The following is a 24,853-nucleotide window of genomic DNA, read 5'->3' as shown; positions in this document are numbered from 1 at the left end:
TGGAGAGAGAGGGAGGGATAGAGAGATAAATAAAGAGAGGGATGGAGAGAGAGGGAGGGATAGAGAGAGAAATAAAGAGAGGGATGGAGAGAGAGGGAGGGATAGAGAGAGAAATAAAGAGAGGGATGGAGAGAGAGGGAGAGAGAGGGATAGAGAGAGAAATAAAGAGAGAGATAGAGAGAGGGGGAGAGAGAGGGATAGAGAGAGAAATAAAGAGAGAGATAGAGAGAGAAATAAAGAGAGGGATGGAGAGAGAGGGAGAGAGAGGGATAGAGAGAGAAATAAAGAGAGGGATAGAGAGAGAAATAAAGAGAGGGATGGAGAGAGAGGGAGGGATAGAGAGAGAAATAAAGAGAGGGATGGAGAGAGAGGGAGGGATAGAGAGAGAAATAAAGAGAGGGATGGAGAGAGAGGGAGGGATAGAGAGAGAAATAAAGAGAGGGATGGAGAGAGAGGGAGGGATAGAGAGAGAAATAAAGAGAGGGATGGAGAGAGAGGGAGGGATAGAGAGAGAAATAAAGAGAGGGATGGAGAGAGAGGGAGGGATAGAGAGAGAAATAAAGAGAGGGATGGAGAGAGAGGGAGGGATAGAGAGAGAAATAAAGAGAGGGATGGAGAGAGAGGGAGGGATAGAGAGAGAAATAAAGAGAGGGATGGAGAGAGAGGGAGGGATAGAGAGAGAAATAAAGAGAGGGATGGAGAGAGAGGGAGGGATAGAGAGAGAAATAAAGAGAGGGATGGAGAGAGAGGGAGGGATAGAGAGAGAAATAAAGAGAGGGATGGAGAGAGAGGGAGGGATAGAGAGAGAAATAAAGAGAGGGATGGAGAGAGAGGGAGGGATAGAGAGAGAAATAAAGAGAGGGATGGAGAGAGAGGGAGAGAGAGAGAGATAGAAACAGAAATAAAGAGAGGGATGGAGAGAGAGGGAGAGAGAGATAGAAACAGAAATAAAGAGAGGGATGGAGAGAGAGGGAGAGAGAGAGAAACAGAAATAAAGAGAGGGATGGAGAGAGAGGGAGGGATAGAGAGAGAAATAAAGAGAGGGATGGAGAGAGAGGGAGGGATAGAGAGAGAAATAAAGAGAGGGATGGAGAGAGAGGGAGGGATAGAGAGAGAAATAAAGAGAGGGATGGAGAGAGAGGGAGAGAGAGAGATAGAAACAGAAATAAAGAGAGGGATGGAGAGAGAGGGAGAGAGAGATAGAAACAGAAATAAAGAGAGGGATGGAGAGAGAGGGAGAGAGAGAGAAACAGAAATAAAGAGAGGGATGGAGAGAGAGGGAGAGAGATAGAAACAGAAATAAAGAGAGGGATGGAGAGAGAGGGAGAGAGAGATAGAAACAGAAATAAAGAGAGGGATGGAGAGAGAGGGAGAGAGATAGAAACAGAAATGAAGAGAGGGATGGAGAGAGAGGGAGAGAGATAGAAACAGAAAGAAAGAGAGGGATGGAGAAAGAGGGAGAGAGAGAGATAGAAACAGAAATAAAGAGAGGGATGGAGAGAGAGGGAGAGAGAGATAGAAACAGAAATAAAGAGAGGGATGGAGAGAGAGGGAGAGAGAGATAGAAACAGAAATAAAGAGAGGGATGGAGAGAGAGGGAGAGAGAGATAGAAACAGAAATAAAGAGAGGGATGGAGAGAGAGGGAGAGAGAGAGATAGAAACAGAAATAAAGAGAGGGATGGAGAGAGAGGGAGAGAGAGAGATAGAAACAGAAATAAAGAGAGGGATGAGAGAGAGGGAGAGAGAGAGAGAGAGATAGAAACATAAATAAAGAGAGGGATGGAGAGAGAGAGAGAGAGAGAGATAGAAACAGAAATAAAGAGAGGGATGGAGAGAGAGGGAGAGAGATAGAAACAGAAATAAAGAGAGGGATGGAGAGAGAGGGAGAGAGAGAGAGAAAGAGAGAGATAGAAACAGAAATAAAGAGCGATAGAGAGGGATTGAAAGAAATAAAGACATGGATGGAGAAAGAGGGATAGAGAGAGGGAGAGCAAGAGAGAGAGAGCGAGAGAGAGAGAAAAGGATAGAGAGTGAGAGGGAGAAATGAAAAGGGTGCAGAAAATGAGATTTCACCCTTATATTTATTTATGCACACACACAGGCAATCACGTTTGCATGCTTGCACACAATTCCATTGTCACTGTCTGTCTACAGGACACACAAGCAATTCATGAATGAATTGAAAGGTCATAGAAATAGGAAAGGGAAAGTACTGAAGGACTGGCTGTTCATGAGGACCATCCTCTCTCTGATAGAATATTTATAAATTTATCAAAATGAATTTAATCAAAATGATAACATAAAATCCCAAAAGCAAATAGCAGAGATGTTGTTATAAAATAAATAGTCCTTTTTTATTTATTTATGATGAAAGAGGCTACGACACTTAGTGCATCATCACAGTTCACCACAGAGTAAGTCTTATGTGAGATTGTGGAAGCATTTTAATTCATTTAGAAGGAAGCCAAATGGGTCTACCTGGCAGGATTGTATTTATAAACTCAAACGGTTCACATAATTGAAAACGTCTGTGGACCGATAGACAATAACCCTGCAACAGACCGCAGATCTATTCAATCTGTGCTTCTCATAGACGTGTGTCCATAAAACATTCTAATTAATATAATATTAATAATAATAATATATAATAATATATGCCATTTAGCAGACGCTTTTATCCAAAGCGACTTACAGTCATGTGTGCATACATTCTACGTATGGGTGGTCCCGGGGATCGAACCCACTACCCTGGCGTTACAAGCGCCATGCTCTACCAACTGAGCTACACAGGACCACTTCATTGCTGCTCATGATTGCCACAAAGGTAAACTACACTGAGTAAAATATTAAAAACAGCTGCTCTTTCCATGACATAGACTGACCAGGTGAATCCAGGTGAAAGCGATGATCCCTTATTGATGTCACTTATTAAATCCACTTCGATCAGTGTAGATGAAGGAGAGGAGACGGGTTAAAGCCTTCTAGCAACTGAATATTAGGAAGGTGTTCTTAATGTTTTAAGATACTCAGTGTATCTGAACATTGAGGAAATAAAGCAACAACAAGTCAGGAAGAAATAAACCGTTTCCACTATGATACTGTGTGTATATGTGCAGCTTGAAAATATTATAGTGTTTATAGTGGCGCTGTGTGAAAGAAACACAGGCCTGCATACACACAATCACACACGTAAGAAGTCCCTCTATGCAAAGTCACTCTATGCAATCTTCAACCGTTTTCAATACCTCCCTGGCTGACAGATACAGTAGCGTACAGTATGTACAGCCTGCCTGGCCATGGTAATGCTTTCCAATAGAAAACCCAGTGGGAAGAAACAGGGACAGGAAACAGTCTCCCACCTGCACATCACTGAACACACAGCAGCACAGGCTGGCTGACTGCTACTATTGGCAAAGAGGAGGGTCAGGACTGGGGTAGTTGGGTAGCTGATTCTGTGGTAATACGGCCAAGATTGGGATAAATTGCATGCTTCCTGCTTATTGGCACCACTAGCTAATGGGAGGCCAAGATTGGGATCATTTGGGGAGAATCTTTCCAGTGATATTACAGGGGAATGGGAAGGAAAGACTGCAACAGATTGAGCACTTTCTAAATAGCATGGGCAACAAGGAATATGAGACGGGGGTAGCTTTTCCAGTGCTATTGTAGGCAAGTAGGAAGGACAGTTAAGGATAGTTTAGGGGGGTACTCATGGAGAGGTACTACAGGTCAATGGGGCAACTAGGGAACATTTTGGGGCTCTTTGGGGTGTTACCTCCGAGTGAGCCCTTGCAGCAGCTACCTCCCCACTGAGACTCTGCCAGGACGCTCCAATAGGAGAGGTGTGCACGGGGGAGGGGGGCACGAAGCACCCTCTCCAGTCTTGGCTGTTCTCCTTCTCCGCTTCCTCCTCTGAGACTGACCCTGCTGACTCCTCTCCCTCTGACTGACTGTCCAGCCCAAGGCCTAGGCTTCCACCCAAGCCTGGGGCTGGAGTTTTCTCCTCGGCCTCCGCCTGCTTCACCGCCGCCCCTATAGCCTTGTCCACGGTGGCCTTGGCTGCGGCAGTCAGGGCCGGCCCCGCCGAGGCGACGCTAGTGGCGTCACTAGTGTCGCTTGGTGTGTCTGAGTCGTCAGAGTGGTCATCATGCATGCTCAGCCCTGTAAACCCCAACACGGACTGAGGCCTATCGTCCTCTATCCCTTCCAGTGAGTCTGTCTCTACCTGCTCAGTCTGATGCTCTGCCTGGTTCTCCATGTTGTCAGGCTGGTGGTCAGACTGTTCTGGCTGTGCCAACTTCAACTCAGGCTGGTCCTGGTCCTTTTCTTGTTGGGAAGATACCACCTCTGTCTGCAGCACGATCCGCTCCACCTTCTCTGTTGTCTAACAAAGGAAACAAACAAGACATAACCAACAGTCTTCTTGAACCTTCAATATGGATTGAATCTACAGTAGTATGGAAGCAGATTAAAAAATAGCATGAATCTGTAGGGTGTCCATCAAAAACACATCTTTTGACCAATGAGTAAACTAATGTTAATTGTGCAGCTAGTCTTCTAAGAAAAACCAATGGTCCAAACCTCATGTCTCTATCATAATCCATTCAAAAGTCATTGGAGATTTTACCGTTGTCAGATGGCTAAGATTAGGGAGGCCAGAGGGAAGAAAGGGGTCAAAAATCAGGAAAACTGCATTGTGTCAGCTAGGCTGGAAGCCGTGCAAGAATTAAAGCTATTGGCTACCTGACAGGCTCACTTTCTCCCTGAACTGGTCATCTTTCTTCTCGAATCCGCAGGACATAAAACAATATAGAGGTAAGATAGATATTGATTTTGAGACATGACATGTAGTATTTTCATATTTTAGTGTACACTTTATTTTAATTTGAAATTCCTGTTATTATTAGAAGATTTCTCACAAAAAAACAAGCATATCTCTATAAATTTCAACGGAGCACTGAGTGCTAACCAAGCTTTTCATTTTCAAAGCCTTTTACATGTAACTCAGCTTGTGTCATGCTAATTTATCTTTTTTTGCGACCCTCTGAAACAACTTTGAAGACAACCACAAGATATAAAATCCGCAACAGTTGTTATAAGAAACCTGCACCTCCATGTCAACTGTTGTTATAAGAAACCTGCACCTCCATGTCAACAGTTGTTATAAGAAACCTGCACCTCTATGTCAACTGTTGTTATAAGAAACCTGCACCTCTATGTCAACTGTTGTTATAAGAAACCTGCACCTCTATGTCAACAGTTGTTATAAGAAACCTGCACCTCCATGTCAACAGTTGTTATAAGAAACCTGCACCTCCATGTCAACTGTTGTTATAAGAAACCTGCACCTCTATGTCAACAGTTGTTATAAGAAACCTGCACCTCTATGTCAACTGTTGTTATAAGAAACCTGCACCTCTATGTCAACTGTTGTTATAAGAAACATGCACCTCCATGTCAACTGTTGTTATAAGAAACATGCACCTCCATGTCAACAGTTATAAGAAACCTGCACCTCTATGTCAACTGTTGTTATAAGAAACCTGCACCTCTATGTCAACTGTTGTTATAAGAAACCTGCACCTCTATGTCAACAGTTGTTATAATAAACCTGCACCTCTATGTCAACTGTTGTTATAAGAAACCTGCACCTCTATGTCAACTGTTGTTATAAGAAACCTGCACCTCTATGTCAACAGTTGTTATAAGAAACCTGCACCTCCATGTCAACAGTTGTTATAAGAAACCTGCACCTCCATGTCAACTGTTGTTATAAGAAACCTGCACCTCTATGTCAACTGTTGTTATAAGAAACCTGCACCTCCATGTCAACAGTTATAATAAACCTGCACCTCTATGTCAACTGTTGTTATAAGAAACCTGCACCTCTATGTCAACTGTTGTTATAAGAAACCTGCACCTCTATGTCAACAGTTGTTATAAGAAACCTGCACCTCCATGTCAACAGTTGTTATAAGAAACCTGCACCTCCATGTCAACTGTTGTTATAAGAAACCTGCACCTCCATGTCAACAGTTGTTATAAGAAACCTGCACCTCTATGTCAACTGTTGTTATAAGAAACCTGCACCTCTATGTCAACAGTTGTTATAAGAAACCTGCACCTCCATGTCAACAGTTGTTATAAGAAACCTGCACCTCCATGTCAACTGTTGTTATAAGAAACCTGCACCTCTATGTCAACTGTTGTTATAAGAAACATGCACCTCCATGTCAACAGTTGTTATAAGAAACCTGCACCTCCATGTCAACTGTTGTTATAAGAAACCTGCACCTCCATGTCAACAGTTGTTATAAGAAACCTGCACCTCTATGTCAACTGTTGTTATAAGAAACCTGCACCTCTATGTCAACAGTTGTTATAAGAAACCTGCACCTCCATGTCAACAGTTGTTATAAGAAACCTGCACCTCCATGTCAACTGTTGTTATAAGAAACCTGCACCTCCATGTCAACTGTTGTTATAAGAAACATGCACCTCCATGTCAACAGTTATAAGAAACCTGCACCTCTATGTCAACTGTTGTTATAAGAAACCTGCACCTCTATGTCAACTGTTGTTATAAGAAACCTGCACCTCTATGTCAACAATTGTTATAATAAACCTGCACCTCTATGTCAACTGTTGTTATAAGAAACCTGCACCTCTATGTCAACTGTTGTTATAAGAAACCTGCACCTCTATGTCAACAGTTGTTATAAGAAACCTGCACCTCCATGTCAACAGTTGTTATAAGAAACCTGCACCTCCATGTCAACTGTTGTTATAAGAAACCTGCACCTCTATGTCAACTGTTGTTATAAGAAACCTGCACCTCCATGTCAACAGTTATAATAAACCTGCACCTCTATGTCAACTGTTGTTATAAGAAACCTGCACCTCTATGTCAATTGTTGTTATAAGAAACCTGCACCTCTATGTCAACAGTTGTTATAAGAAACCTGCACCTCCATGTCAACAGTTGTTATAAGAAACCTGCACCTCCATGTCAACAGTTATAATAAACCTGCACCTCTATGTCAACTGTTGTTATAAGAAACCTGCACCTCTATGTCAACTGTTGTTATAAGAAACCTGCACCTCTATGTCAACAGTTGTTATAAGAAACCTGCACCTCCATGTCAACAGTTGTTATAAGAAACCTGCACCTCCATGTCAACTGTTGTTATAAGAAACCTGCACCTCCATGTCAACAGTTGTTATAAGAAACCTGCACCTCTATGTCAACTGTTGTTATAAGAAACCTGCACCTCTATGTCAACAGTTGTTATAAGAAACCTGCACCTCCATGTCAACAGTTGTTATAAGAAACCTGCACCTCCATGTCAACTGTTGTTATAAGAAACCTGCACCTCTATGTCAACAGTTGTTATAAGAAACCTGCACCTCTATGTCAACTGTTGTTATAAGAAACCTGCACCTCTATGTCAACTGTTGTTATAAGAAACATGCACCTCCATGTCAACTGTTGTTATAAGAAACATGCACCTCCATGTCAACAGTTATAAGAAACCTGCACCTCTATGTCAACTGTTGTTATAAGAAACCTGCACCTCTATGTCAACTGTTGTTATAAGAAACCTGCACCTCTATGTCAACAATTGTTATAATAAACCTGCACCTCTATGTCAACTGTTGTTATAAGAAACCTGCACCTCTATGTCAACTGTTGTTATAAGAAACCTGCACCTCTATGTCAACAGTTGTTATAAGAAACCTGCACCTCCATGTCAACAGTTGTTATAAGAAACCTGCACCTCCATGTCAACTGTTGTTATAAGAAACCTGCACCTCTATGTCAACTGTTGTTATAAGAAACCTGCACCTCCATGTCAACAGTTATAATAAACCTGCACCTCTATGTCAACTGTTGTTATAAGAAACCTGCACCTCTATGTCAACTGTTGTTATAAGAAACCTGCACCTCTATGTCAACAGTTGTTATAAGAAACCTGCACCTCCATGTCAACAGTTGTTATAAGAAACCTGCACCTCCATGTCAACTGTTGTTATAAGAAACCTGCACCTCTATGTCAACTGTTGTTATAAGAAACCTGCACCTCCATGTCAACAGTTGTTATAAGAAACCTGCACCTCTATGTCAACAGTTATAAGAAACCTGCACCTCTATATCAACACTTATAAGAAACCTGCACCTCTATGTCAACTGTTGTTATAAGAAACCTGCACCTCCATGTCAACAGTTGTTATAAGAAACCTGCACCTCTATGTCAACTGTTGTTATAAGAAATCTGAACCTCCATGTCAACAGTTGTTATAAGAAACCTGCACCTCTATGTCAACTGTTGTTATAAGAAACCTGCACCTCCATGTCAACAGTTCTAAGAAACCTGCACCTCCATGTCAACAGATCTTGGTGCTTATTACTGGATGTTAGAGGAAAAGTCCACACTGAACGATTTAGAACATGAATAATTATATTTGTCTTTTGGTAAATTTTTTTATTTTAGATCATAAGGAAGTGAAATTTCATCACCAAAGCAAGTTTTCAGACACTCTGCGTGGATGACCTAGAATCTGCTTCCAGGGTTACTTAATATGTTAGTACCGATGTGATCTTTCTGAATGCATGTTTAAATCATTTAACATGCTGTGCATTGGATGATTGCTTTGTTCCCCACTTTCGGGTATCAAAATGACCTAAAGGTGGAGAAGAGTCGCAAAATCAAATATGCCGGGTGGGTAACACTCTCACATTCCTCCTCAATAAGGCCCCAGGACCATGTGGTGCCTCTGTCTAGACAAAACATTCCTCCTCAATAAGGCCCCAGGACCATGTGGTGCCTCTGTCTCGACAAACCATTCCTCCTCAATAAGGCCCCAGGACCATGTAGTGCCTCTGTCTAGACAAACCATTTCTCCTCAATAAGGCCCCAGGACCATGTAGTGCCTCTGTCTAGACAAAACATTCCTCCTCAATAAGGCCCCAGGACCATGTAGTGCCTCTGTCTAGACAAAACATTCCTCCTCAATAAGGCCCCAGGACCATGTAGTGCCTCTGTCTAGACAAACCATTCCTCCTCAATAAGGCCCCAGGACCATGTAGTGCCTCTGTCTAGACAAACCATTCCTCCTCAATAAGGCCCCAGGACCATGTGGTGCCTCTGTCTAGACAAAACATTCCTCCTCATAAACCTGTCCACTGTTTTAATGGCCGGCAGGAAGGAAGGACGGGGGACAGAAAAGCCTGACAGACAACACAGTGGCTACAGTGACAACATTTCCTCAACAACAAACACAACAGTGACAAACAGTACAGATACTGAACAGGTCTTTTGCAAAAGAGATGTGATCTCAATGATAACCTGTATAACCTGATAACCTGGTTAAAAAATCCTTTTAACAACTCAGATATGCATGCACTACAACTGCTTCCATCACGTTTGTTGAGTTGCATATTATCTATATGTTATAAGAGGCCACCTTAAACACGGTCTGACTAAAGGCAGGCGAAGCAGTCCAGACCCGCGTGCTGGTCTGATCTCTGGCCGACTGTAAGAGAGCGGTGAGCTCCGGGGACATCTCCTCAAAGGTCGGCTTTGGCTGAGCAGACAGAGACATGGGGAGAGTCAACACAACAGGAGTAGAAGAGAGACACACACACACAGTTAGATACTGTACGTACATAGGAGGAGAGACAAAGAGACAGGTCTTTCACACAATGCCCAGACACAAGCTCGGGGGACGGGGGGTTGGATGGGATTATTCATAAGAGCATTGAGGTGATGATTGATAGCGAAGAAAGGTAAATTTAGAGGATTGGGTTTGAGAAAATTGGGTTTGTCAAATTTTATTCTAAAGTATTCAAAAAGAATTATGTCAATCACAACCTAGATTGATTTCCTTATATAAGACAATGCAAGAATTACAAAGGTTTCATCAAATTGGTTTCCAACTATTTTAATCCAGTTTGTATGCTATACTATGCAACTCGGAGCAATGCATTTCTTTTACAGAGCACATGGGTAGAAACACCATCCTGTGACATGTCAATTACTGAACTCGAGTTGTTTTTCTCTTGAGAATGTCAGTCATAAAAGCAATAGGTGAGACAGACAAGAGTGTCTTGTGTGTCGGAGGGTCTCCTCTTATGAATAGGGCCAATATCATCATGTCAGATCAAGCTGCAGAGAGGTCAGAGAGCACAAACCCAGGGAAGTCAAAGTAAAAGTGGCAGTGCTGAAGCAATCAGTGTCATACCAACCACAGTATACCGTACCATAAGCCATAGTGGAAAGCATTCATTTGGTGTGGCTAGCAGCATGGAGACCAGCTTAAAACAAAACACGATTTTCATTTACAAATCGAAATGAAAGAGGTAAACAAATGCCAGTACCCATGGAGCAGCAAGTTTGATTAAGGCATGCAGATAACAAATGCCAGTACCCATGGAGCAGCAAGTTTGATTAAGGCATGCAGATAACAAATGCCAGTACCCATGGAGCAGCAAGTTTGATTAAGGCATGCAGATAACAAATGCCAGTACCCATGGAGCAGCAGGTTTGATTAAGGCATGCAGATAACAAATGCCAGTACCCATGGAGCAGCAGGTTTGATTAAGGCAGATAACAAATGCCAGTACCCATGGAGCAGCAGGTTTGATTAAGGCATGCAGATAACAAATGCCAGTACCCATGGAGCAGCAGGTTTGATTAAGGCAGATAACAAATGCCAGTACCCATGGAGCAGCAGGTTTGATTAAGGCAGATAACAAATGCCAGTACCCATGGAGCAGCAGGTTTGATTAAGGCAGATAACAAATGCCAGTACCCATGGAGCAGCAGGTTTGATTAAGGCATGCAGATAACAAATGCCAGTACCCATGGAGCAGCAGGTTTGATTAAGGCAGATAACAAATGCCAGTACCCATGGAGCAGCAGGTTTGATTAAGGCAGATAACAAATGCCAGTACCCATGGAGCAGCAGGTTTGATTAAGGCAGATAACAAATGCCAGTACCCATGGAGCAGCAGGTTTGATTAAGGCATGCAGATAACAAATGCCAGTACCCATGGAGCAGCAGGTTTGATTAAGGCAGATAACAAATGCCAGTACCCATGGAGCAGCAGGTTTGATTAAGGCAGATAACAAATGCCAGTACCCATGGAGCAGCAAGTTTGATTAAGGCAGATAACAAATGCCAGTACCCATGGAGCAGCAGGTTTGATTAAGGCAGATAACAAATGCCAGTACCCATGGAGCAGCAGGTTTGATTAAGGCAGATAACAAATGCCAGTACCCATGGAGCAGCAGGTTTGATTAAGGCATGCAGATAACAAATGCCAGTACCCATGGAGCAGCAGGTTTGATTAAGGCATGCAGATAACAAATGCCAGTACCCATGGAGCAGCAGGTTTGATTAAGGCATGCAGATAACAAATGCCAGTACCCATGGAGCAGCAGGTTTGATTAAGGCATGCAGATAACAAATGCCAGTACCCATGGAGCAGCAGGTTTGATTAAGGCATGCAGATAACAAATGCCAGTACCCATGGAGCAGCAGGTTTGATTAAGGCATGCAGATAACAAATGCCAGTACCCATGGAGCAGCAGGTTTGATTAAGGCATGCAGATAACAAATGCCAGTACCCATGGAGCAGCAAGTTTGATTAAGGCATGCAGATAACAAATGCCAGTACCCATGGAGCAGCAGGTTTGATTAAGGCATGCAGATAACAAATGCCAGTACCCATGGAGCAGCAGGTTTGATTAAGGCATGCAGATAACAAATGCCAGTACCCATGGAGCAGCAGGTTTGATTAAGGCATGCAGATAACAAATGCCAGTACCCATGGAGCAGCAGGTTTGATTAAGGCATGCAGATAACAAATGCCAGTACCCATGGAGCAGCAGGTTTGATTAAGGCAGATAACAAATGCCAGTACCCATGGAGCAGCAGGTTTGATTAAGGCAGATAACAAATGCCAGTACCCATGGAGCAGCAGGTTTGATTAAGGCATGCAGATAACAAATGCCAGTACCCATGGAGCAGCAGGTTTGATTAAGGCATGCAGATAACAAATGCCAGTACCCATGGAACAGCAGGTTTGATTAAGGCATGCAGATAACAAATGCCAGTACCCATGGAGCAGCAGGTTTGATTAAGGCATGCAGATAACAAATGCCAGTACCCATGGAGCAGCAGGTTTGATTAAGGCATGCAGATAACAAATGCCAGTACCCATGGAGCAGCAGGTTTGATTAAGGCATGCAGATAACAAATGCCAGTACCCATGGAGCAGCAGGTTTGATTAAGGCATGCAGATAACAAATGCCAGTACCCATGGAACAGCAGGTTTGATTAAGGCATGCAGATAACAAATGCCAGTACCCATGGAGCAGCAGGTTTGATTAAGGCAGATAACAAATGACACCAAATACAGTGGTAAAGGGATCAACTAAACAGAGCAAACGATAGAAAGGAAAAACAGACTCCCATGAACATTCATGAACATTCAGTCGAGTGCAAAACAGCGCCGGGTCCAGCCTTGTTGCAGTGGATAAGACGACCAAACAGGCTGGGGCGGAGGTGGCTTGAGGATAAAGTGGGGGTTTGGGGGGGGGAGTAACTTGAGGGTAAAGTGGGAGGTTAGGGAGAGGGGGAAGAGGAAGTAATTTGAGGATAAAGTGGAGGGTTAGGGAGAGGGGGAAGGGGTTTCAGGTATTTGGGGGGGGTTCATATCATCCTACCACTTTGGAGGGCGATGGGGTTCTGGAAAGATAGGACACAGGGCTGGGGCTCAGACGCAGATCGACCATTTGAGGCTTGGGCATCTTCATTGGGGACTTGGCCATTGGGGACTTGGCCATTGGGGACCGTGGAGAGAGGGGTGTGTGAGGCGCAACAGGGGTGGTGCTCCTGTCTCCCAGAAGAAAAGTCTCCCGTAGCTGCTTCCTGCTGTCAGCTCTCGCAGCATCAGTGATGTCCTGGCTGGATCGGATGGACACTACGGTCCGCATGGCGCCCAGGCCACCGTCGCTGGGCTCGGATGGAGAGGGGGTCCTGGCCTCCTGGATGGTGATCATGGAGGGTCCCATTCCCTCGGATGGAGAGGGGGTCCTTGCCTCCTGGATGGTGATCATGGAGGGTCCCATTCCCTCAGATGGAGAGGGGGTCCTTGCCTCCTGGATGGTGATCATTGGGGGTCCGATTCCCTCTATGGGCGGGAGACTCAAGTGGACCGACACTGGCATCTCATACTCAGTCGACACCGGGATGATTTTCACAGTGGTGGTGGATTGGTCTGCTGCCCTCTTCAGCTCCCTGGCGAACACCGCAGGAACGGCTACCGCCGCCTCCCCGCCATCTTTGGCCTGCGTCGTCATGGTGACGATCTTGCCTGACATGGTGTCGTAGGATTTGCCCAGGGTGTAGGTCTTCTCCTCCATCTCCTCGGCCTTGGACGTTAGATCACTGCTGAAGCTCTCGTATGGTTTGCCAAACTCCTTGATGACAACGACACCTCTGGCGCCACCGAGCGCTCCTTCAGCCACAGTGTTATCGACGGCCATAACTTTATAGTTGACAATGTTTCTCTTTTCGGCTACCTTAGGAGGGACTTTGCTTACTATTACCCACCCGTCAGAGTCCTACATACAAGATACATACAAAGACTGGGGTTAGCCAGTTCAATGGGGGAATAGGACTTCCAATGGCAGTCCCAGGAAGAGCAATAAGGAAGCCATTTTAGACTTGAAGGAACATAGATCATAAACAGCATGAACATAGACAGCAACATATACAATATATATGCAAAAGTATGTGGACGCCCTTTCAAATGAGTGGATTCGACTATTTCAGCCACACCCGTTGCTGACAGGTATATTCAATCGAGCACACAGCCATTCAATCTACATAGACAAACATTGGCAGTAGAATAGCCTTACTAAAGAGCTCAGTGGCTTTCAACGTGGCACCATCATAGGATGCTACCTTTCCAACAAGTCAGTTCATCTCATTTCTGCCCTGCTACAGCTGTCCCTGTCAACTGTAAGTCCTGTTATTGTGAAGTGGAAACGTCTAGAAGCAACAACGGCTCTGCCGCGAAGTGGTGATGAATCACGCTTCACCATCTGGCAGTCCAACGGACGAATATGGGTTTGGCGGATGCCAGGAGAATGCTACCTGCCCCAATGCATCGTTTGGTGGAGGAGTTTGATGGAGGAGGAATAATGGTCTGTGGCTGTTTTTCATGGTTCGGGCCCCTTAGATACAGAGAGTGGAAATCTTAACACTACATCATACAATGACATTTTAGACGATTCTGTGCTTCCAAACCTGTGGCAACTGTTTGGGGAAGGCCCTTTCCTGTTTCAGCATGACAATGCCCCCCATGCACAAAGGGATTTCCATACAGAAATGGTTTGTCGAAATCGATGTGGATGCACTTGACTGGCATTCACAGAGCCCTGACCTCAACCCCATCGAACACCTTAGGGATTAATTGGAACGCCGACTGCGAGCCAGGCCTAATCGCCCAACATCAGTGCCCAACCTCACTAATACTCTTGTGTCTGAATGGAAGCAAGTCCCTGCAGCAATGTTGCAACATATAGTGAAAACCCTTCCCAGAAGAGTGGAGGCTGTTATAGCTGCAAAGAGGGCACCAACTCCATATTAATGCCCATGATTTGGGAATGAGATGTTCGACGAGCAGGTGTCCACATACTTTTGGTCATGTATTGTATCCCAGTTGTTAGTTAATAGTGTATTGTTAAAAACGGTCTCTCCGTATAGCTCATTCAAGGGTTTTTCTTTATTTGTACTATTTTCTACATTGTAGAATAATAATGAAGACATCCAAACTATGAAATAACACGTATGGATCATGTAGTAACCAAAAAACGTGTTAAACAAAAAGATTCTTCAAAATAGCCACCCTTTGCCTTGATGACAGCTTTGCACACTCTTGGCATGCTCTCAAACATTCTCTCAACCAGCTTCATGAGGTAGTCACCTGGATTTTTTTTTACAACAGTCTTGAAGGAGTTTCCACATATGCTGAGCACTTGTTGGCTGCTTTTTCTTTACTCTGCGGTCCAACTCATCCCAAACCATCTCAATTGCGTTGAGGTCAGTTGATTGTGGAGGCCAGGTAATCCTATGCAGCACTCTATCACTCTCCTTCTTGGTTAAATAGCCCTTACTATCCCTGGAGGTGTGTTGGGTCATTGTCCTGTTGAAAAACAAATGATAGTCCCACTAAGCGCAAACCAGATAGGATGGCGTATCGTTGCAGAATGCTGTGGCAGCCATGCTGGTTAAGTGTGCCTTGAATTCTAAATAAATCACTGACAGAGTCACCAGCAAAGCAACCCCACACCATCACACCTCCTCCTCCATGCTTCACAGTGAGAACTACTCATGAGGAGATCATCTGTTCACCTACTCTGCTTCTCACAAAGACACAGCGGTTGGAACCAAAAATCTCAAATTTTGACTCATTAGACCAAAGGACAGACTTTCACTGGTCTAGTGTCCATTGCTTGTGTTTCTTGGCCCAAACACGTCTCTTCCTATTATTGGTGTCCTCTAGTAGTGGTTTCTTTGCAGCAATTCGAACCATGAAGACCTGATTCACACAGTCTCCTCTGAACAATTGATGTTGCGATGTGTCTGTTACTTGAACTCTGCGAAGCATCTGTGAAGCATTTATTTGGGCTGCAATTTCTGAGGCTGGTAACTCTAATGAACTTATCTACTGTAGCAGAGGTAACTCTGTGTCTTCCTATCCTGTGACAGTCCTCATGAGAGCAAGTTTCATCATAGTGTTTGATGTTTTTTGTGACTGCACTTGAAGAAACTTTCAAAGTTCTTGCCATGTCTTAAAGTAATGATGGATTGTCATTTCTCTTTACTTATTTGAGCTGTTCTTGCCATAATATGGACTTGGTCTTTTACCAAATAGGGACGTCTTCTGTATTCCACCCCTACCTTGTCACAACACAACTGATTGGCTCACACGCATTAAGGAAAGAAATTCCACAAATGAACTTTTAACAAGGCACACATGTTAATTGAAAATGCATTCCAGGTGAAGCTGGTTGAGAGAATGCCAAGAGTGTGCAAAGGTTGACTGGTACTGCACAGGGTCAAATGAGTCACATTGTCATCCACTGCTGACAATGAATAACATACCCAGCAAACCGGGAACATTCCCAAAATACTAGCTAAGATTCCCATTAACTTATAGATGGGGTTTTAACCATTAGGATGATAACATCCCAAAAACATTCAAATTCTTTAAAACAAAATCTATTTATTTTCTTATTTTGATTTTTAAATTAAATATCCTTGGAATGTTCTCCTAAAATTCACTAAAATGTTGTACACAACATCTGTAACAACCATCACAGAACATTCCCCAAACATTCCCATTAGGTTTCCAGGTAATGTAATAACACAACGAACCAGTAATGTTTCCAGTAAATGTCCCCACAATGTTCCCAACAGACTGTTCCCAGAAACATTCTAGGAACCTTTAAAGAACAGACAAAATGTTTTCTAGGAACGTTCTTGGAACGTCAGGCGAACGTTTTATACAAACATTCTATAATCATCAAGAGAACATTTGCCATGGCCTAATGAATGTTCTGGGAACTGTCACAGAACTAATTAAATGTTGGTTTGCTGGATAGGTACCTAGTCCTACACACCCAAATGGATGATAGGTTAAATGTGTAAGACTCGTCAATAATTCATTGGCGTAGCTGGCTCTAATCTAGCCAAGCAGCAGAGATGAAGGTTTTCTAATCACACAGAGATACCTGAACCAGGAGATACTTGTATGTAGTGACAGCTTGGCTACCTACCACAGTAGTCTTAGTATCCACAGGGCTGTGCGTAATGTCCTCCTCAACGCTACCGCCTGCAGCCATGGCTCTCTCTCTCTCATCCTCTCCCTCATCCTCTTGGCTCTACATGAATGGGGAAAAAAAGGGAAACAAACAAACAGCATGAATGAACTAGAATTGAAAGTAGCTTTGAGTTGTGTGTGTGTGTGTGTGTGTGTGTGTGTGTGTGTGTGTGTGTGTGTGTGTGTGTGTGTGTGTGTGTGTGTGTGTGTGTGTGTGTGTGTGTGTGTGTGTGGTCTGCATCCTATTTCTGGCACCATTACTCATTACAGAGTGTGTGTGATATTTACTCATTGTGTTTGATAAGAGTGTGTGTGATATTTACTCATTGTGTTTGATAAGAGTGTGTGTGATATTTACTCATTGTGTTTGATGAGAGTGTGTGTGATATTTACTCATTGTGTTTGATAAGAGTGTGTGTGATATTTACTCATTGTGTTTGATAAGAGTGTGTGTGATATTTACTCATTGTGTTTGATAAGAGTGTGTGTGATATTTGCTCATTGTGTTTGATAAGAGTGTGTGTGATATTTACTCATTGTGTTTGATAAGAGTGTGTGTGATATTTACTCATTGTGTTTGATAAGAGTGTGTGTGATATTTACTCATTGTGTTTGATAAGAGTGTGTGTGATATTTACTCATTGTGTTTGATAAGAGTGTGTGTGATATTTACTCATTGTGTTTGATAAGAGTGTGTGTGATATTTAGTCATTGTGTTTGATAAAAGTGTGTGTGATATTTACTCATTGTGTTTGATGAGAGTGTGTGTGATATTTACTCATTGTGTTTGATAAGAGTGTGTGTGATATTTACTCATTGTGTTTGATGAGAGTGTGTGTGATATTTACTCATTGTGTTTGATAAGAGTGTGTGTGATATTTACTCATTGTGTTTGATAAGAGTGTGTGTGATATTTACTCATTGTGTTTGATGAGAGTGTGTGTGATATTTACTCATTGTGTTTGATAAGAGTGTGTGTGATATTTACTCATTGTGTTTGATAAGAGTGTGTGTGATATTTACTCATTGTGTTTGATAAGAGTGTGTGTGATATTTACTCATTGTGTTTGATAAGAGTGTGTGTGATATTTACTCATTGTGTTTGATAAGAGTGTGTGTGATATTTACTCATTGTGTTTGATAAGAGTGTGTGTGATATTTACTCATTGTGTTTGATAAGAGTGTGTGTGATATTTACTCATTGTGTTTGATAAGAGTGTGTGTGATATTTACTCATTGTGTTTGATAAGAGTGTGTGTGATATTTACTCATTGTGTTTGATAAGAGTGTGTGTGATATTTACTCATTGTGTTTGATAAGAGTGTGTGTGATATTTACTCATTGTGTTTGATAAAAGTGTGTGTGATATTTACTCATTGTGTTTGATAAAAGTGTGTGTGATATTTACTCATTGTGTTTGATAAGAGTGTGTGTGATATTTACTCATTGTGTTTGATAAGAGTGTGTGTGATCTGAGATTTCACCAGCGTGTGACTACAGGACTATAGTATCTCTCCAAACGTAGTCACACTGTGGGGTTGATATCAGACATGTGGGTCCAGTAGCTCACAAATAAAGAATGAAACAAGGTAGCAAGACTCGGCTGCATGTTAAAACTGTCTCCTTTCCACACTTAATTTAACCCCATGTCATCCACCACATTGCTCTTGGAGATCTCCTTGGAGCGGAACTGCTGCAGTGCTTAGACTTAATTTAACCACATCCCAACAGTCATGAAAATAAATACTGGCTGAAGTATGCCGTCGTTGCTGCTACATTAATGAATAAAATATCTCCTTTCCCTGGTTACGCCATCATTGCCATTCTCCCGGCTGCTTGATGTTCCCACACACACACACACACACACACACACACACACACACACACACACACACACACACACACACACACACACACACACACACACACACACACACACACACACACACACACACACACACACACACACACACACACACACACACACAAACTCCATGCAAGAGGGAGCAGGGTTTCTTCTCCCTAATCCTCCCTCTCTTTTGAAGTTCCTGCATGCTTCCCCATATATATATATATATATATATATATATATATATATATATATATATATATATATATATATATATATATATATATATATTAGTGCACTAAAATGCTTAGTCGAGAAGGATGTTTCCAATGGTTTCCTTCTGTCTCTCCCTCCCACCTCCGTTTGGCAAGGTTACAGTACACAAGGATTTATGACTTGTTCACTGGCCACACTGCTACAAATCAATCGAGTCCTATTCTGATGTCCCACTGTTAATTGTCCCCTGCTCCTTTAAACGCTTGCTCCTTTTATCTACTTTGGGCTTCAATGGTTGGATAAGGTAGCTTACACTTCTTTTTTTTTTGTTGCTTCGTCAAGGAGCCGCATCTGCATCACTTCCTTTTACCGTGGCTTAACTTCCCATTGAAAAACAGCTTGATGCTTGGTAACTATTTGACAACACCACTGGAGAAGTAAGGTAGGTGTCAAAATGTTATAATGAGGCAGCGATTCTTTCACAACAGTTGTTCTTCTATCTCCAGTAGCTGGATGTGAAGCACCGTCCTCCACCTGCATGGATTATTGAGCAGGTTTTCAAAGGGAGGCGGTTAGAGGCCCCAGTCTCCAGAGACTTGACATGGAGAGGAAGGATCTCATTCATCTCTTTCCCTCTAAACAACCTGAGCTCACACTCTAGCAGACACATCTCAACCTTCTCACACTCTAGCAGACACATCTCAACCTTCTCACACTCTAGCAGACACATCTCAACCTTCTCACACTCTAGCAGACACATCTCAACCTTCTCACACTCTAGCAGACACATCTCAACCTTCTCACACTCTAGCAGACAAATCTCAACCTTCTCACACTCTAGCAGACACATCTCAACCATCTCACACTCTAGCAGACACATCTCAACCTTCTCACACTCTAGCAGACACATCTCAACCATCTCACACTCTAGCAGACACATCTCAACCTTCTCACACTCTAGCAGACAAATCTCAACCATCTCACACTCTAGCAGACACATCTCAACCATCTCACACTCTAGCAGACAAATCTCAACCATCAAATCATAGCCTATCAAATGTGAATTGTTATTTCTCTTTAGATCAGGGTTGTGTATGTACATCCAGCAGGTTTTCTAACCTGATTCAGCTCATCAAGGAGCTAATGAGCAGCTGATTAGTAGAATCAGGTTTTAGAGCAGGAATGGAACAAAAACCTGCGCACTGGCCACCACTGGATTATATGACACTAGATTTCTCATGTTGATGTTTCCGTCCAGTGGAGGGGTCTCTAAAAGATACGTTGATGTCCCCCTGTCTCTCTCTCTCTCTCCATTCTGTCCTTCTCTGATTAAACAATGAACTTACCGGTACCTCGTCGAGTTCCAGGGGTTCGATCATGGGGGCCTCGTCGAGGCGCGGCGAGCGCAGGGGGGACGATGACAGCCTCTTCTCCCATTCGGTAAGGCCAGCCGAGTCGGCGCCCGTCTCCAGGAACGATCTCCTGAGCTCACTAATGTTGGTCGTGTGTTTCAACAGCTCCTCCGGCGTGCCCACTGTGTCCTGAGGAGCAGGAAGAGAAGTCATCTTACTGATAATGATACACTACTGTTACTGTTAGGGTTAGTTACCGTTAGGGTTAGTAACCTTTATGGTTAGTTACCGTTAGGGTTAGTAACCTTTATGGTTAGTTACCGTTAGGGTTAGTAACGGTTAGGGTTAGTAACGGTTAGGGTTAGTTATCGTTAGGGTTAGTAACGGTTAGGGTTAGTAACCTTTATGGTTAGTTACCATTAGGGTTAGTAACGGTTAGGGTTAGTTATCGTTAGGGTTAGTAACGGTTAGGGTTAGTTACCGTTAGGGTTAGTTACCATTAGGGTTAGTTACCATTAGGGTTAGTTACCATTAGGGTTAGTTACCATTAGGGTTAGTTACCGTTAGGGTTAGTAACCGTTAGGGTTAGTAACCGTTAGGGTTAGTAACCGTTAGGGTTAGTAACCGTTAGGGTTAGTTACCGTTAGTTACCGTTAGGGTTAGTTACCGTTAGGGTTAGTAACCATTAGGGTTAGTAACCATTAGGGTTAGTTACCGTTAGGGTTTAGATGTTACATGTGTTAGGGTTAGTAACCATTAGGGTTTAGATGTTACATGTGTTAGGGTTAGTTACTGTTAGGGTTTAGATGTTACATGTGTATGGTTAGTAACCATTAGGGTTTAGATGTTACATGTGTTAGGGTTAGTTACTGTTAGGGTTTAGATGTTACATGTGTATGGTTAGTAACCATTAGGGTTTAGATGTTACATGTGTTAGGGTTAGTTACTGTTAGGGTTTAGATGTTACATGTGTTAGGGTTAGTTACTGTTAGGGTTTAGATGTTACATGTGTTAGGGTTAGTTACTGTTAGGGTTTAGATGTTACATGTGTTAGGGTTAGTTACTGTTAGGGTTTAGATGTTACATGTGTTAGGGTTAGTAACCATTAGGGTTAGTAACCATTAGGGTTTAGATGTTACATGTGTTAGGGTTAGTAACCATTAGGGTTAGTAACCATTAGGGTTTAGATGTTACATGTGTTAGGGTTAGTAACCATTAGGGTTTAGATGTTACATGTGTTAGGGTTAGTAACCATTAGGGTTAGTAACCATTAGGGTTTAGATGTTACATGTGTTAGGGTTAGTAACCATTAGGGTTAGTAACCATTAGGGTTTAGATGTTACATGTGTTAGGGTTAGTAACCATTAGGGTTAGTAACCATTAGGGTTTAGATGTTACATGTGTTAGGGTTAGTTACTGTTAGGGTTTAGATGTTACATGTCTATGGATGTCAAGTCAATATAGCAGTGTTGTGTTATGTAGTGTTTCAGATTGTGAAATATGTTTCATGTCCATGAATTTAAAAAAATACTGAAAATAAAATTCCATGGAAAACAAGAATGCCACTGGACGCTAAAAGCCAACAAATGAATGAGATAGTGAATGCAATAGAAAATCAACTGTGTTTTGTGAGACAAATTACACATCTGAATCTTTGGGAGAGCAGCTTGTGTGCTGCTATTCAAGTAGCATGGCTAAGTATCACCGTGGTGACAGATTGACAAATGTAATGTCCTTTACTTTTATGCATGTTTGTATTATGTTCACAGCTGCAGTATAATGAGCTGTATAATGTCATAATCTATCCGAAACAGGCCTTCTTTTCAAATGAATTATCTGCATTTTGCAGCGAATCCTAACTTTCACTTAAGTAAGATTTTCACTTAGTCTCCCATTGACATCAATGCATGACTAAATGGAAGTTAGGATTTGCCCCTTTTTAAGGAAGCATTCATAGATATCAATATAACTCAGCATCCTCTTACTCTCTATCTAGCAATAACTTCCACCTGGCATATGCTGTTAATCCAGTATGTATTACATCAATACAACTAAATCTCCAAATAAAAGGTAGCATGTTAGTGAATAAACATCAGACAACATTAGTTCAAAACAACATGGTATCATTAGTTAACACTACCTGTTACAAACCCCTCATGTTGTCTGTTATAACAGCTACCTGTTACAAACCCCTCATGTTGTCTGTTATAACAGCTACCTGTTACAAACCCCTCATGTTGTCTGTTATAACAGCTACCTGTTACAAACCCCTCATGTTGTCTGTTATAACAGCTACAAAACCCCTCATGTTGTCTGTTATAACAGCTACCTCATGTTACAAACCCCTCATGTTGTCTGTTATAACAGCTACCTGTTACAAACCCCTCATGTTGTCTGTTATAACAGCTACCTGTTACAAACCCCTCATGTTGTCTGTTATAACAGCTACCTGTTACAAACCCCTCATGTTGTCTGTTATAACAGCTACCTGTTACAAACCCCTCATGTTGTCTGTTATAACAGCTACCTGTTACAAACCCCTCATGTTGTCTGTTATAACAGCTACCTGTTACAAACCCCTCATGTTGTCTGTTATAACAGCTACCTGTTACAAACCCCTCATAACAGTTGTCTGTTCTGTTATAACAGCTACCTGTTACAAACCCCTCATGTTGTCTGTTATAACAGCTACCTGTTACAAACCCCTCATGTTGTCTGTTATAACAGCTACCTGTTACAAACCCCTCATGTTGTCTGTTATAACAGCTACAAACCCCTGTTACAAACCCCTCATGTTGTCTGTTATAACAGCTACCTGTTACAAACCCCTCATGTTGTCTGTTATAACAGCTACCTGTTACAAACCCCTCATGTTGTCTGTTATAACAGCTACCTGTTACAAACCCCTCATGTTGTCTGTTATAACAGCTACCTGTTACAAACCCCTCATGTTGTCTGTTATAACAGCTACCTGTTACAAACCCCTCATGTTGTCTGTTATAACAGCTACCTGTTACAAACCCCTCATGTTGTCTGTTATAACAGCTACCTGTTACAAACCCCTCATGTTGTCTGTTATAACAGCTACCTGTTACAAACCCCTCATGTTGTCTGTTATAACAGCTACCTGTTACAAACCCCTCATGTTGTCTGTTATAACAGCTACCTGTTACAAACCCCTCATGTTGTCTGTTATAACAGCTACCTGTTACAAAAACCCCTCATGTTGTCTGTTATAACAGCTACCTGTTACAAACCCCTCATGTTGTCTGTTATAACAGCTACCTGTTACAAACCCCTCATGTTGTCTGTTATAACAGCTACCTGTTACAAACCCCTCATGTTGTCTGTTATAACAGCTACCTGTTACAAACCCCTCATGTTGTCTGTTATAACAGCTACCTGTTACAAACCCCTCATGTTGTCTGTTATAACAGCTACCTGTTACAAACCCCTCATGTTGTCTGTTATAACAGCTACCTGTTACAAACCCCTCATGTTGATGACATAAAGAATGGTAAATCCACTGTTACTGTCCAAACCAAGTCCCCACCATGCACTAGCCTGCTGTTCCATACAATACCAACCTCTAACATCAGCACACTATGTCTGACAAACACATTCTCCTGCTTTATTCATCTTATGAGACTGTTCTGGAAAGAAAACGACAGTCCGTTAGATTTTATTACATGTCAAATCTATATCTCCTCGTCGATTGCAGCTGTTGATTGTGCAGCCTTCAGTGATTTTGAATCCCAGGCTCACAGGTTTTGGGTGAAATGGTCGTTTGACCAGCTGTGGATGAAATGAGTGGTAATGAGTGTTACGGTACTTTAGTTAGCATACCTGTGTCTTTAACTCGGACTCATCTTCCTGGTCCGACTGGCAGCATGGGAAGCAAAGAGAGGGAATTTGATATCGAAACCAGAATACAACACACGTTATAGCTTACGAGAGGAATTATCAAATAACATCAGATATTGTTGAAATAGAAATGTGAAACCAAAAAAACGTAAGATTTCTACAAAAGGAGATGAGAGTTGAGGTGACTAGTGATGTTACAATGTTACAAACCTCCGTGGCTGTCAGTTCACCATCAACACCAGCGTCAGTCAGTTCAGTCTGTTTAGTAGTAACACAAGAGAACCGTGGCTGTTACGGTTGAGTATATAGCATTTCCCCAGAGCTCATATTTACCTAAACATTAGCTATTAGGAAAGTGGTTGAACAAAGTAGTGACAGTAAACTGTTTTCGGAGTAAACAAAAACTCAACAGGAAATGCATGAAAACATATTCAGATGACCTATATCAACATAATATCATTAAACTACATTACAGATGACCTATATCAACATAATATCACTAAACTACATTACAGATGAACTATATCAACATAATATCATTAAACTACATTACAGATGACCTATATCAACATAATATCACTAAACTACATTACAGATGACCTATATCAACATAATATCATTAAACTACATTACAGATGACCTATATCAACATAATATCATTAAACTACATTACA

At 42.3% G+C, this 24,853-nt stretch overlaps 1 protein-coding gene across 9 annotated transcripts in view; it reads right to left on the bottom strand.

Moving 5' to 3' along the window:
- The window catches only part of LOC123991381 (protein 4.1-like), a 123,366-nt gene that overhangs the window by 19,513 nt on the left and 79,000 nt on the right, over positions 1–24,853 (bottom strand). For 7 of the 9 annotated variants that reach the window (XM_046292923.1, XM_046292924.1, XM_046292921.1 and 4 more), the window contains 7 exons: positions 24,390–24,437; positions 24,162–24,197; positions 20,310–20,504; positions 16,855–16,959; positions 12,733–13,632; positions 9,467–9,586; positions 3,777–4,385 (listed from right to left, as the gene is read on the bottom strand). In XM_046292923.1, coding sequence (XP_046148879.1) covers positions 3,777–4,385; positions 9,467–9,586; positions 12,733–13,632; positions 16,855–16,959; positions 20,310–20,504; positions 24,162–24,197; positions 24,390–24,437 — 2,013 coding nt within the window. The remainder of the gene's footprint in view (positions 1–3,776; positions 4,386–9,466; positions 9,587–12,732; positions 13,633–16,854; positions 16,960–20,309; positions 20,505–24,161; positions 24,198–24,389; positions 24,438–24,853) is intronic. The other 2 variants (XM_046292928.1, XM_046292927.1) reach the window with 2 other exon arrangements.

The sequence above is a fragment of the Oncorhynchus gorbuscha genome, linkage group LG12 (assembly GCF_021184085.1).
Source record: "Oncorhynchus gorbuscha isolate QuinsamMale2020 ecotype Even-year linkage group LG12, OgorEven_v1.0, whole genome shotgun sequence".
NCBI lineage: Eukaryota > Metazoa > Chordata > Actinopteri > Salmoniformes > Salmonidae > Oncorhynchus > Oncorhynchus gorbuscha.
The sequence above is the reverse complement of the archived record's forward strand: the minus strand, read 5'-3'. Positions and strand labels throughout refer to the sequence as shown.